This window comes from Mytilus edulis, chromosome 8 (assembly GCF_963676685.1).
Source record: "Mytilus edulis chromosome 8, xbMytEdul2.2, whole genome shotgun sequence".
NCBI classification, from domain to species: Eukaryota; Metazoa; Mollusca; class Bivalvia; order Mytilida; family Mytilidae; genus Mytilus; species Mytilus edulis.
In genome coordinates, this window is record NC_092351.1 from 44,016,861 (window position 1) to 44,031,437 (window position 14,577).

At 32.5% G+C, this 14,577-nt stretch overlaps 1 protein-coding gene and 1 long non-coding RNA gene across 4 annotated transcripts in view; both read right to left on the reverse strand.

The window, feature by feature from the left end:
* Positions 1–1,316: 1,316 nt before the first annotated feature.
* On the reverse strand, positions 1,317–9,187 carry LOC139485652 (uncharacterized). Its single transcript, XR_011655362.1, has 3 exons — positions 8,258–9,187; positions 3,855–4,409; positions 1,317–2,046 (listed from the first exon to the last, which is right to left on the reverse strand). It is a non-coding gene; the product is annotated as an uncharacterized lncRNA (long non-coding RNA).
* A 1,831-nt stretch (positions 9,188–11,018) lies between these two features.
* Positions 11,019–14,577, reverse strand: part of LOC139485653 (uncharacterized) — a 48,162-nt gene continuing 44,603 nt past the window's right edge. For all 3 annotated transcript variants that reach the window (XM_071270277.1, XM_071270276.1, XM_071270278.1), the window contains exons 3-4: positions 13,494–14,267; positions 11,019–12,519 (exon numbers count right to left, since the gene is read on the reverse strand). In XM_071270277.1, the coding sequence (XP_071126378.1) occupies positions 11,471–12,519; positions 13,494–14,267 (1,823 nt within the window). In that variant the 3' untranslated portion in view covers positions 11,019–11,470. The remainder of the gene's footprint in view (positions 12,520–13,493; positions 14,268–14,577) is intronic.

Sequence of the window (14,577 nt, forward strand, 5' to 3'; positions counted from 1 at the left end):
AATCTAAAACAAACTGACAACGCCATGGCTAAAAATGAAAAAGACAAACAGAAAAACAATAGTACATATGACACAACATAGAAAACTAAAGAATAAACAACACGAACCCCACCAAAAAACTAGGGGTGATCTCAGGTGCTCAGGAAGGGTAAGCAGATCCTGCTCCACATGCGGCACCCGTCGTGTTGCTTATGTGATAACAAATCCGGTAAATAGTCTAATTCGGTAGGTCACATTCAGGAAAGGGAAGGGGATTGTAGTTATGACGTAAGGAACATATCCGATATCATTTGTGACTGATCTAGTACCCTTTATATAGGCCAGTTGAAGTCCACCTCTGGAATTGGGATTTTATTGTGGGTGTTGAAGACCCATTGTTACCTTTTGATTTACTCTTTAGTTCAGTTGTTGTCTTTTTGACACATTCCCCATTTCTATTCTATTGAAAGTATGACTGAAATAGAATAACAAGAAATGATTGAAATAGGATGTTATTACGAAGTCTCTCAAACTTAGTCCCCGTAGGTTCAACCCCACTAGGACCTTCTTTATTATCTGTTCAATTCAAATAAATTTCCAATTTTTAGAAACATGCTGTATTAAACAGAAAAACATTGGTGAAGGGTCAAAGGTTAAGGTCGTAATTGACAACTGACTTTTTTGGCTAGAAGTAGGTAATATTTTCACAGGGTAATTACTAAAGACCTCATGTGTATATTGCTAACTGTTATCAATTTATAATAATTTGAAGATAAGAAAAAACGAACTAGCTTTTAAATGGTAAATTCCTCTCTTTTTGTGCCTTTTGAAGTACCTCTTTATAGAGTTCAATGCACAAAAAACCTAATGACCCCAATAGACATGTAAGTCTGACATACTGAAGACCTCTGAGTCAAAGTAGAAAGTTCAGCGCCTTTAGCGCTGTTGGATTGCATTCTTAAAATATAATGATTAAATATTCTTTTATCCTAAATACTCTTTATTCACAAATAACTTAATTTATATCAGTCTAACATTTCAATAAAACTCGAATCACCCAATTTTAGTTCATACTTATCAGGAGAGCATTTAAATACGTATTTCTCTGCATTTTTTGTCTTTTCTTCTATCTCTCTTAGTTTAGAATCAGACAGTAACAACTGTAGAAAATCTTGCATTGATAAATAGTTATGTATAAGCGCTGGAACCAAAGGTTTAATTGATTTTAAAAACAAGATATATTTCGCACCTCTATATGTTGACCTGTAGAAACGTCGACATATGTTCATAAGTGAGTGTGGTTTACCGATCCAATCAACAAGTTTTGCCAAGTCTTCCCAACATATGTTCTTAATAAATTGTTTGTTAGGAATTCCTCTTTGTTTGCATTAAGGTGATTGCCTGCAACATCATAAATCACATCAAGAACATTGGATTCTGCAACAGTAGTTATAATATGTCGATATATTCCCTCTGTATACAACTTTAGTATTGCATCTAACTTTAATTTTGAGTTTGAGCTTATTAATAAATAGAATAATACAGGTATGTCTTTAGGTTTGATGTTTTCCACAATACATGTAGCATCACACCCTCGTAATAAAAGATATTTTACAATATCATACTGTTTTGTGTTGAAAGCATATTGAAGTGCACCAAATGACCAGGAAGAGCAATTGCCACTTTCAAACGCCCGATGAACAAGTGGTAACGGGTCAATAAGCTCACGGAACATGCCTATTATTTGATATCTAGATAAACCACTTCTTATGAGGTTAATCAAAAAATTATCACCATGATACTTTTTTCGAAACGCTTTTCTCGATTCCAGAACTTTGCAAACATCGTCATACGCCAAAAAGTTAGCCAATGTCAGTACTGTGATTCCATAAAATGTTGCATTTACATCAAATCCACAATCCACAAAATGCTGAACAACACTAGGATCTCCTGTAAACACAGCCTTAATCATCATTTCATTTAATACATTTGGAGATATTTTTCTGTTCTGGAATCGTCGATAAAACGTTCTATCCTTTAATACTGTATAATAAGTTAGGTAACAACCTGAAAAATATACATGTATTGTGTAATCCCTGATCTGGATGTATATATCATTAACGGGAAGCTTAATACCAAAATTGTTGATAAAAGAGATGATTTTCATTTCGTGTTGTTAGTTATTCATTTTTAGATGGTGAGGGTTGAGATCTCACAAAACATGTTTAACCCAGGCGCATGTTTGCACCTGTGCGAGGTCAGGAACATTGTCCTTTGTTAATCTAGAATGCATTTTGATTTCAGTTGATTTACATATTTTGGAGTTGAGTATTACAACTATTTTCACTGAACTAGGACATATTTTTGGTGCCATCAGATGAAGCACGCCTTTTGGTACGAGATTATACATAGAACATAATGGAGGGCTACGCCAATGCTATATTGCACATACAACTACCAAGGATTATTTCGAAATGCATGTCCTGGTTTACACGTGACCTGTCAATTAATTGTTAATGCACAACCAAACTGTGCATTATCAAGGTTATAGCATCGCTATATTAAATTTCATCTGTTAAAAAATGTATGTGTTAATTCCTATATTTTACTGACATATTTCAAATATTTCTTATATTATTATATTACACATTAATGGTTATAATGGCAAATCTTTCAACATAGTCTAATCAAGACTAACTAAGACAAACCTGCATTTTTGTATTAAAGATATGCTCTGGTTTGGTATTAAAGATATGCTTTGTTTTGGTATTTAAAAGGCTTGGTTCCAAGCAATGAAATTGAGAATAGAAATGGGGAATGTGTCAAAAAGACAACAACTGAACTAAAGAGTAAACAAATACATCAAAAGGTAACAATGGGTCTTCAACACCAACACGAAAATCCCAAATCCGGAGGTGGACTTCAACTGGTCTATATAAAGGGTACTATATCAGTCAAAATGGAGATGCAATACTGCAACGTGGTAATGTGTACTAGGTAAACTCATAATAATTACACAAAGTATTATAAATATATAAAACCCAGTTTAAGTACGCATATTCCACGTGTTTTGAATCAAAACTGATTAGCTGAAGAGCAAAATATAAACAACTTTGAGAGGACACTGCGTTAAGTTTTGCGCGACGGTACATATTCGAGTACAAATTCGGTTCCTTACTTCAAAGAGGAAGAACAGTTTTTTTAGAAAATTCAAAGAGTGCAAAAAACAGAAATGTCATTTCAAGTCAACTTCAAATAAAAAGACCCATTTCTTGCAGGAAAGATTGATTTATATTAGTATAAGAAAAGTAAGATAATTAAAAAAAACCCAAGTTCATATAAATCAAAGCACTGGCAATTTGATGTATACTAACAACAGCGGCAACTAACAAGTGCAAGGCAGTTACAGGGAGACAAAAGATAAAAAGGAACATTTTCCCTCATAATTCGAAAATAAATTGACAACGTTCAACTTCATTATGTTCATGGCTAAAAATTACAAGACCAACACTTAATAATAATTAGAAAGTTAAAGACTAAGCACCACGATTCCCAACAAAAAGTTTGGTTGATCTCAGGTATTCCGGAAGGTTGAGCAGCTACTTATGTGTGGCACCAGGCACCAGGCATTTGACATTTTATGTTTGAGCAAAATTGTAAAGGAATACTTCATCGGTTTAAAATACAAAAATCCCCTACAGATGATGCACTAAAAAAAGTTATAAAATTATTAAGACAAAAAAACCCAATATATTATGTGTAAAATATGTGTATTTGATCAACAAATGTTATTCTATGTGTAACAATGTTTGACTGTTATACTGCTATACTGTTGTACTAGGTGTGACTGTTATATTAAAGTATAAATGTCTTACCTGTTTGGTAGGCATACTGAACGAGATAATTATATCATTCAATTGGTACCCTTTTAGGCGACAGAAGAAGCTCTGCTTCCTCTTTTCTTTTTTCTTCAACGAATTTCCCAAGTTTATTGGCCCGTAATCTCCATGTCGCTTCTAAACAATGTCTCCAACACACAAGTTTGGGATGTAATGGTAAAAGCATTGTAAATTCATTGAATTGATTCGTCGTTAGTGCTTTGTGGAGTGCGCCATGTCGTAAGTCGTTGATATCGACTCAACATTGATCACAGTGCCATTTGGGTGGTGGAAAATATTGTGCAATCGTCTTTGCCATAGAAATCCTAAAGTGGGCAACTGCAAACAGCACAGGAGAAATGTGATGCTTTACTGAAACCGTGTCCCAAATTTTCATCTTCAATGTAGTATAAAGAGGCAAAACTTCAACGAATGTCATCATTTCATCTTCATCTATTCCTCCTCTTGTACATATTTCTAAATCTTGTGAACAGGAGCAATTCACAACATGCTCAGTTGAAGTTCCTTTCTCTTTGATACAAGTGTAGGTCTCTGAAAAAAACAGGTCATGAAGTGAAGGAATACTATTGAGAATGGAAATGGGGAATGTGTCAAAGTGACAACAACCCGACCATAGAACAGACAACAGCAGAAGGCCACCAATAGGTCTTCAATGTAGCGAGAAATTCCCGCACCCGGAGACGTCCTTCAGCTTGCCCCTAAACAAATATATAATATACTAGTTCAGTGATAATGAACGCAATATACTGAAGTATAGGTTTTTTTTGTGTATTGAGATGTCTGTAAAAAATTAGTCTTGCCCCTTCCCTTTGAATAATCTATGACTTGATAATGCAGCGTTCACACAGTGCTGATTATGGCTTCCGTTTGAGTTCATACAGAACTAAGACACGATAGGTTAAAAGTCAAATTGGTATATTCAATGATCTGTAATGTCTTCCATTGTCTGAATGTATTCGTATACGTTCGTAACACATAATAACGCATAGAGAATGGTACGGAGGGGTCGGCTAATAATCCCGACAGTTAGGTGCGTCAGTCGACATTTAGCGATACTTTGCCAATTCTGTCTAGTCGGATTAGAATTATGATTATGTTGTGACAGATTAAGCTATATCGAACCAAAATTGTAACAATGTTCCATGTCTTCTGGACGGTGTCCTGTGGAACGGGCATGACCCGAAGAAATTTGCCAATACTATTTTTCTTTGTTTTGATTGAGCCCATATTGCATCCAGATCTTTGCGAATGCGAACTGAATTTGAATTTGTTTTATAATATTTTGACTATCAAATGCAACGTTTTTTGTAACGGATAATGCACGTCAACTGTATGGTCACTGTGTGATTTCTGATCGATCGCATCATCAGACGCCATGTGTTTTACTATGTGAAAGATACAAAGCCGATTTGAATCGGATTAAAAAAACGGCTTTGATTGAAAACGGCTTAATTGAAATATCATGTCTATATTTTCAAGCATGACGAAAGAAACGTGAAAACTGAATATTTAAGTCCAAGGACCATTTCTATGCACAAAACCATCATACCGGAACAAAAATCACAGTTTATCTGTTACTTGCCATGGCAAAATTACAAGAATGAAGAAAAAAAAAGTGTGTAACTGATTATTTGAGTGAAATTTCTAAGTCGAACGACCATATATCTGTACATATCATCAGACCAGAACAAAATTTGAACTTTATCTGAAACTTTTCATGATAAAAAAATACACAAAATATCAAATTAATATTTACAAGCGTGAAAATAACAAGTGTGTAAAAACTGATTGCCGGACAGACAAACAACCAAGCTGGGGCTGTGGTTTTTAATTCAGACTTTATGAACCATGAAATCACAAAAAGATTTATTTTTGTCGTATTGAACGAAAAAAATGTTTTAAAGGAGTTAACATTAGAACATAACTTAAATTATAATCCTTTCAAATACAAACAAATATCATTAACAGTACTTTTATATTCAACCAACATGATTGAGTGTAATGCAAATATGATCAACGTTTTCTCCCGTCGGAATTTGAACTATATTAAAGCAGGGGTGTGTGTGAGAATGCCATAAGGATGTAGATAAATCGCCAAATAGGAAAGGCGATCCTTGAATTTTATGCCTCTTGCAGATTAAGTTCCTCTGTCTCTACATACATTTAAGAACTATGAACATTGCCACAACAATTTGAGGGATCTGTTAAGGTGCAAGGCACAAGTTCTGAATCAAACCGCCTTATATTTGGTTTTGATTACCAATGAGACAATTCATCACAAGAGACCAAAATGACACAAAAATTAACAACTATAGGTCACCGTTCAGCTTTCAACAATTAGCAAAGCCCATACCACATAGTCAGCATGACGTTTAGTGTTAAGACAAACTTTTGGTTGATGATAACCTTGTTTATTAATGAGTTGAAATTACTTTTGAACTTACTTTCAGCAAATGCAGTATTCCTTGGCAAGGCGCAAAAATGAAAAAAATTGAACCACCCTGATAGTTTCAGCTAAAAAAGAATAAGCAAATGCAAAGCAATGCGCACAGTAAAACTCAATTAAAAAAGTCCTAGTCCAATGTCAGAATATGTAACTGAATAACTATTTATAAGCAAAATGACAATGATACATAAATTAACAGAGGGCTTCTAGCTGATACTTACATGAAAGCTCTAGACCTCAATCGAACTGATTGAAAGATTATTTCTTCACCATATGAAAATCAAGGACACTCCCTCATGTTAGGATTTTAATATCATACCATGATAAAAAAAAAATATTAGAAAAACATAACCCGTATCATCCCAACTAATGGATTGAGAATAATGTGTTTGTTTCTGATGAAAAGACTTTATGAGCGAATCAATTAATTTTAAAGCATGAACTCTTTAATGACATGACAACAATATTGCGACTATGTTGTAACTATATCCCTTTTATATAAATATATGTTAAGGTTTTGTTAGCTTTTGAGGTGAATGACGACATTTTTGTCATTTGTATAGAATATTACAGCAGAAGATGCGATGTGATATAGACAACGTATATTCAATCAACATATATCTAAACAGGTAAAAAAGGGTAAACAATTATATATATTATGTATGATTAAAGTGTTATAAATTTCAAACAGTATGCGGTTCATGTATACAATGATTTCGAGCTGTGTTTTATAGAAGAATAAATATGATTGAATATAGAAAGAAGATCAAACCAATAAAGAATAGAAAATTATGGATTGCAAAAGTATACAGTCATACCATAGATGTGTTTATTAAGGTATATACATTTTTATCATATGTTTAGTAGTAAATACAGTAGTTTTGCATATGTGATAAATAGCCTGCTGTTTAATCCATATCGCGCAACTTTGATGCGCACCCTTTATCGCATACCCTTTATCACACCCCTACCCTTTATCGCATACCCTTTATCACATCCCTACCCTTTATCACACCCCTACTTTTTTTTTCTTTTTTTTTTAACATAGTCAGTTTTGGTTTTTTTTTTGCTTTTAAGAAAATTTTTCCTCAAAATAGGTAAATTTTTTGAATGACGTCATTGTTTGGTATGTGACGTCACGAACGTCTAGTTTTCACATTGTATGTGACGTCACGAACGTCAAGTTTTCATATTTTTTGGCACACTGAATGCAACTATGAAAAATACAAAACACACAAATTAATACATTAATAAACAAAATATTTTTAAAACAACAGCATGCAAATTGTAAGGTAACCCAGGTGCTTCGGATAAGTAATTGAGCAGTTCTTTTAAGGCCTTTGAAACAAGACAAAAGTAGAACTGAAGGTAACCCAGTGCTATGGATCAGAAAACAGTTCATATAATATAATACTTTTCTGTTGAAATATATGATAAAGCGTATAATACATGGCAAAATCCGTATCACATGCCGTATCACCCTCGACCAATATCATCCCTCGGGCCTAAAGGCCCTTGGGCTGATATTGATGTCTCGGGATGATACGACATATGATACGGATTTTGCCATGTATTATTCTCTATGTACATCTGGGTTTATATTCTTAAATCTCTTTGTACATCTATGAAATAACAGTAAACCATATAAGAATTAAATAGTATAATGCTGATTTCAGACATATACAATATACACAGTTAAGAAACCATACGATTATATATAAATTTTGATTTGTATTTGTATTTAAATATTTTTGTGATGAATTTTACATAATCAGCACTACTTAAACGACAGAGGAAAACGAATTTGATTGTAATAAAAACAGATATGTAGGACCCATTCAGACCCCAATATACACTGTGAATGTACAAAAATAGATATGTTGTACATAAACAAAAACGACATACGTTAAATAACAAACTATTTTGTACTTACACCAGTTCAACTGTTTACCCTCGCTGTTTGCATATCGATCCTGTTGGTTACATGCGAGGTTACATGTACTACCACAATTGCCCATCACCTCGCTTCAATTACCCCCATAATCATAACAAACACTGAGAAAAGGTATTTAGATATTTTAAGGAATGCAATGAATATGATTAACGGCTACATTTTCCTTTACAAATAATTATTGAATTTCACATCTTCTTCAACGTTTAATTATGATAAAGTGTATTGTGTATTTCTGTTGATCAATAAGCTGTAATGAGGGTCTATAAGTCTACTATTATTTTAAACGTTTAAAATACATTGGTTTATCAGGGTCTATGTGACTGTGTTTCATCATGCGTTATATACATATAATATTAAAAGAAATGCTGGACAACTCGGCCCGGAGTGATAGAAGACGACATCAGTTTAACTTTAATTTTATTCAAAATGCAAAAAAAGTGATTCACAGTCGTATTTCAATCATGATAAATCTGAATGATAGCAACTAATATCATGAAGGTTGTTAATAATTTATCATTATCTTTTACGTCAGTTTGGCGTCTTTTTTCATTTCGTTAGAGAAATCAGGATGAATGTTTTGTCGGAATAAATTAATACCATTATCCTTGTCAATTGTTTTTTCTCATACAAGCATATATGCTAATTTATATAGGTTGTAACCGGCATATTAAATGCAAACATCTCGTCATTGTATGAAGCCTTTTAAAATCGCCAAGATTTTAAGTGGAAATAGTATATTTTAAAGTTCCAAATATATATATATGTTAGCAGCAATAAGTGAAATTAGGCATTAAGCTTAAATCCTAGGCAATAAGCTAACGCCTAGGCATTAAGTTATTGCCTGAAATTTTCAGGCATTAAGCTTACTTCCTGAAATCTGATGATGATTATTCATCCTATTGCCGAACATAATTTAGGCAATAAGTAAACTCTGGAATTTATGCATATTTGGTGATTTATTCTTGAGATAAAGTAGTCTCTTAATTATATTTCTAATATTACATGTATAAATATACATTCATTTGATAGATCTTCAAATTTAGAAAGTTTACTTATTTTAGCAGTTAATAAACATAATTAACTCATACAAATGCATTCATGTTTTCGTGGTAGTACAAAATATTAAAAAGATTTAAAAAAGTGATTGTATCCAATTAAAAAAGGGGGGAAATTCTTTAGAGTAATTTGAAAATTTGTACACTTTACCAATCGAGCTGGTTTGAACTGGTCAAAAGTTGATAAAATTAAAAAAAGATATTTGCTCAAATTGTTTCCATTTTTTTTTATTGGATAAGTAAATTTTCTTTGTATACCGTTCCGCAATTTGTGATAACAAAATGATTTGAACACAAATTTCTATCAAGTTTTTATATTTATAAATTATTATTTGATTTGAAGAACTGTTACCGACTGGAACAAACTACCGGATAACATTGTAAATTGCACTTTAGTAGACTCTTTCAAATCTTTAATTTCAAAGCATCAGTATTAACTCAAAACATCTTACAAAATTATACAAAACATGTTATTTTTTAAACTATTTCGTATTTTTTTTTAAATTGTACATTTTGCAATCTATGTCTTGTTGTAAGTTTCCTCCTGTGACATAATCTTCAATCTGTTGATGGCGGTTACTTAATGGTAGAATAGAAAAGAATATTTAAAAAGAAAAGAAATGAGGAACACGTATGAACGACATCAACAAATTGCAACCACCAAACAACAAGTTCCTGACCAGTAAGTATGAAAGTAAGTAACACATGATGACACAAAGACCCTGATAAACCAATGTATTTTAGTGTTAAAAAATAAATAGCATCACATTTTAGTTTTAGAGGTGATATTATTAAATATATAATTCAATATCAAATATTTTGAAAATAGTTAAAGGAATGTTTAATAGAATGTTTAAAAACATTGTATTAATAATCAATGAGATTTTGGATATTAATAGTTGCATCTATTTTTGTAATTTTATTTCAAGAACTGCATGATAGGCTTTTTTCTTTTTCTGAATAACTTAATTTTCAGAATATTCTCTGATTTTTTTATGGAGTCCAATTTAAAATGTTCAGTTCTCTGTCGACATTTTTCTGTGTCAGAATATACTCTTTGTAAAGTACTCTTTTTCGTAAATTGTTTTCTTATGAATTAGGCCTTGAGTTTTCTAAATCGATGTTTTTAGTACTTTTCATGTCAGAGCGTTTGTGCACGCGTAAAACTTGATTAGACACAACTTCATCATTTTCATATTGTACCTGCACCTTTTCAGGCTAAACGGGCTATGGTTTGTTCAAATATTTGTTCGTATGAATCGGTGGTTGAAGGTTTGTACTCTGTTGTGTTGTATTTGTCCTGTTACTAGGGTGATTTTCATATAATTCTCATAATCTAACATTGGACAAAATTAATTTGCCACTCCTTCAAACTGATATAAGACTTGTATAAGATGCAGTTCCAAAAAAAGTGAAAACACAAAAATACTGAACTCCGAAGAAAATCCTAGAAGGAAAGTACTATAATGAAATGGCAAAATCAAAAGCTCAAACACATCAAACGAATTGATAATAATTATCATATTCCTTACTTGGTTCAGGCATTTTCTCATGGTGGATTAAATTTGATTTCTAGCTATCTAAACTTCTTACTTGAATGTCAGCCAACAGTAATAACAGATATTTGTGAGAGTCAGCTTGCATGTGCAAAATATGGATCACAAGACGGAATAAAAAAGAAATTCGGATGCAAATATCCCTTTATCTAATAACATACCTTTGTAACAAGAAATGATTGTAACATTATGCTCTTACGAAGTCTCCTGAACAAAGTTGTAATTAATATTAAGTCACAAGGACTCTTTCTATAATTCTTTAAACTCAATAGAATTGCCAATTTAAAAATAAGATAATTGTATACATTGAAACAGATATATTCACAGTTAAAGGCCAAGGCCATTATTTTACACAAGTTTAGTTCATACTGATAAGGAGAGCATTTAGATACATATTTCTCCTCATTCTTTAGGTTTTTAAATTCGAATCATGCATGTTTAACATATACCGATCAGGAGAGCATTTAAATACGTTTCTTTCTTCATTCTTTCTGTTTTTTCTATTCGAATCATGCAAGTTTAACTCATACTGATCAGGAGAGCATTTTAATACGTTTCTTTCTGCATTCTTTATGTTTTTTTCAATTCGAATCATGCAAGTGTAACTCATACTGATCAGGAGAGCATTTTAATACGTATTTCTCTGCATTCTTAGTCTTTTCTTCTATCTCTTTTAGTTCAGAATCAGGCAGTAAAAACTCTAGAAAATCTTGCATTGATAAATAGTTATGTATAGATGCTGGAACGACAGTTTTAATTGATTTCAAAAATACGACATATTTTGCTACTCTATATGTTGACCTGAAGAAACGACGACATATGTTTTTAAGTGACTGCGGTTTACCAATCCAATCAACATACTTTGCCAAGTCTTCTTCGGACTTTCCAATACTTGTTCTTAATAAATTGTTTGTAAGGAGTTCCTCTTTGTTTGCATTAAGGTGATTGCTTGTAACATCATAAATCATATCAAGAACATTGGGTTCTGCAACAGTTTTTATAATATGTCGATATATTCCCTTTGTATAAAACTTTAGTATTGCATCGAACTTTAATTTTGCGTTTGAGCTTATTAATAAATGGAAGAATATAGGTACACGTCTGTCGTTATGGTCGAGTTTTTCCATAAAATATGAAGCATCACACCCTCGTAATAAAAAATATTTTATAATATCATACTGCATGTATTCGTACCTGAAAGCATTCTGAAACGCATCAAACGGCAAATAAGAGCACCTACCACTTTCACATGCCTGGTGAATGATTGGTAACGGGTCAATGGCAGGGGAACGATATGACATACGTCTAAATACACCATGATTGATGAGGCAAACCAAAATGGGATCACCATTATCATTTTTACGAAAGGATTTACTCGATTCCAAAACTTTGCAAACATCGTCATACGCCAAATATTCAGCCCATTTTAGGACTGTAATTCTAAGAAAAGTTGCATTGACATTAAATCCACGATTTACAAAAAGCTGGACAACATTAGGATCTCCTGAAAACACAGCCTTGACCATCAGTTCATCTAATGTTCTTGTCATATGTACATCTTGTTTTCTTTTCAGGAACTGTCGATAAAACTTTGTGTCCCTCAAAACTTTATGGTAAATTGAATAACAACCTGAAATATTTAGATACATGTATCAAAATTTGAAATGTCTAGAAATTGACAAAGAGGATAGGTTGAAAACATAACTATACGACAAAAGAGATGATTTCAGTTTCCCAATTATGAACTTTCCATTTCTAAGTAGCAACATTCCAGCAGCACCTGCATACGGAGTATATATCTCCAAATTGATACGATATTCCCGTGAAATAATCCCTTCGTAAATTTTACGGACGCCATCACGGGTTGGTTGACCGTTATGGAATAACCGTTTAACAAATGATATCAGATATGTTTCTTACGTCATAACTACAATCCCTTTACCTTTCATGAATGTGACCTACCGAATTAGACTATTGACCGGATTTGTTATAACATAAGCAACACGCGTACGACAGGTGCCACATGTGGAGAAGGATATGCTTACCCTTCCGGAGCACCTGCTATCAGACCCTAGATTTTGGTGGGGTTCGTGTTGCTTATTCTTTAGTTTTCTATATTGTGCTTATGTTCTTTTGTTAGTCTGTTTGTCTTCTTTCATTTTTAGCCAGGCGTTGTCAGTTTATTTTCGATTTATTAGTTTGACTGTCCCTCTGGTATCTTTCGTCCCTCTTTTATACTAATATACTGTTAAACTGATATACTGTTATACCGTTATACGTTTTCTTTTTACACTGATATACTATTATACTGTTATACTGATATACTAATATACCGTTATACTGATATACTATTATACTGTTATACTGATATACTAATAGACTGTTATACTGATATACTATTATACTGTTATACTGATATACTAATAGACTGTTATACTGATATACTATTATACCGTTATACTGATATACTATTATACTGTTATACTGATATACTATTATACTGATGTACTGATATACTATTATACTGTCATACTGATATAATATTATTCTTTTATACTGATAAACTATTATACTGTTATACTTTTAAAGGTATTCGTGTCTTACCTGTTTCGTAGGCGTAATGAAAGAGATAGTTATATCCCCAAATTGGTATCTTTTTAGGCGACAGAAGAAGCTCTGCTTCTACTTTCCTTTTTTCTTCAATGCATTTTCCAAGTTTCTTGGCCCAAAGCTCCCATGTCATCAGTAACTTATCATGGCACAAGTTATTATGAAATGGTAAAAGCGTTGTAAATCCATTGAATTGATTCGTCATTAGTGCCACGTAGAGTTCGCCATGTCGTAAGCAATCAAAACTTACCCAACATGGTTCACGGAACGTTAAGTCTTCTGGAAAATGTGGAAAGTTTTGTGCAATCATCTTTGCCATAGAAATCCTATAGTGCGCAACTGCAAACAACACGGGAGAAATATGATGCTTTACTGAAATCATGTCCTCAATTTTCACTTTCATGGTAGTGTAAAGAGGTAAAACTGCTTTAAGTATTTCAAATTTGCAATACAGTATTAGTAAATGGATTAAATATACACCAGCACTAGGTCTAGATATATGTCTTACATTATTCGTTATATCACTGGTATCCCAAACTTTAAAAATTTCGGTTGATGTGATTTCTTGCTTACATGAAACACTAAGTCCATATTTGGCAAATATCAAGTGTGGACACATGCCATATGCAATGCTTATTTCTAATCTGTTTATCATTTCATCTTCATCTATACCTTCTTTTTTACATATTTCCAAATCTTCTGAACAGGAGCAGTTCCTCCTATCATGCAAAGTTTTGGTTCCATTCTCTATAGTACAAGTGTCGGTCTCTGAAAAACACGAAAGCAGTGATATAACCACTTGCATATCTATTGTGCCAGTATTTCGAACTATAATTTTATTCTTCATTTCTATAGATTGAGCTTTTTGTATGAAAGTCCATACCTACTACTGAAACATGTGAAATGATAGTTTTGTTTTTGTTTTTTTTAATGTTTATTGATCATTTGGTGTTCAAACTACAGTGCATACATACGTTTTTACAATACATTTAAGTGAAAAACATGATATTTATGGAACTGTTATACTATTGATATTAGTAAAAATTTACAAGTAAATTAAATGATGTAACTAATGATA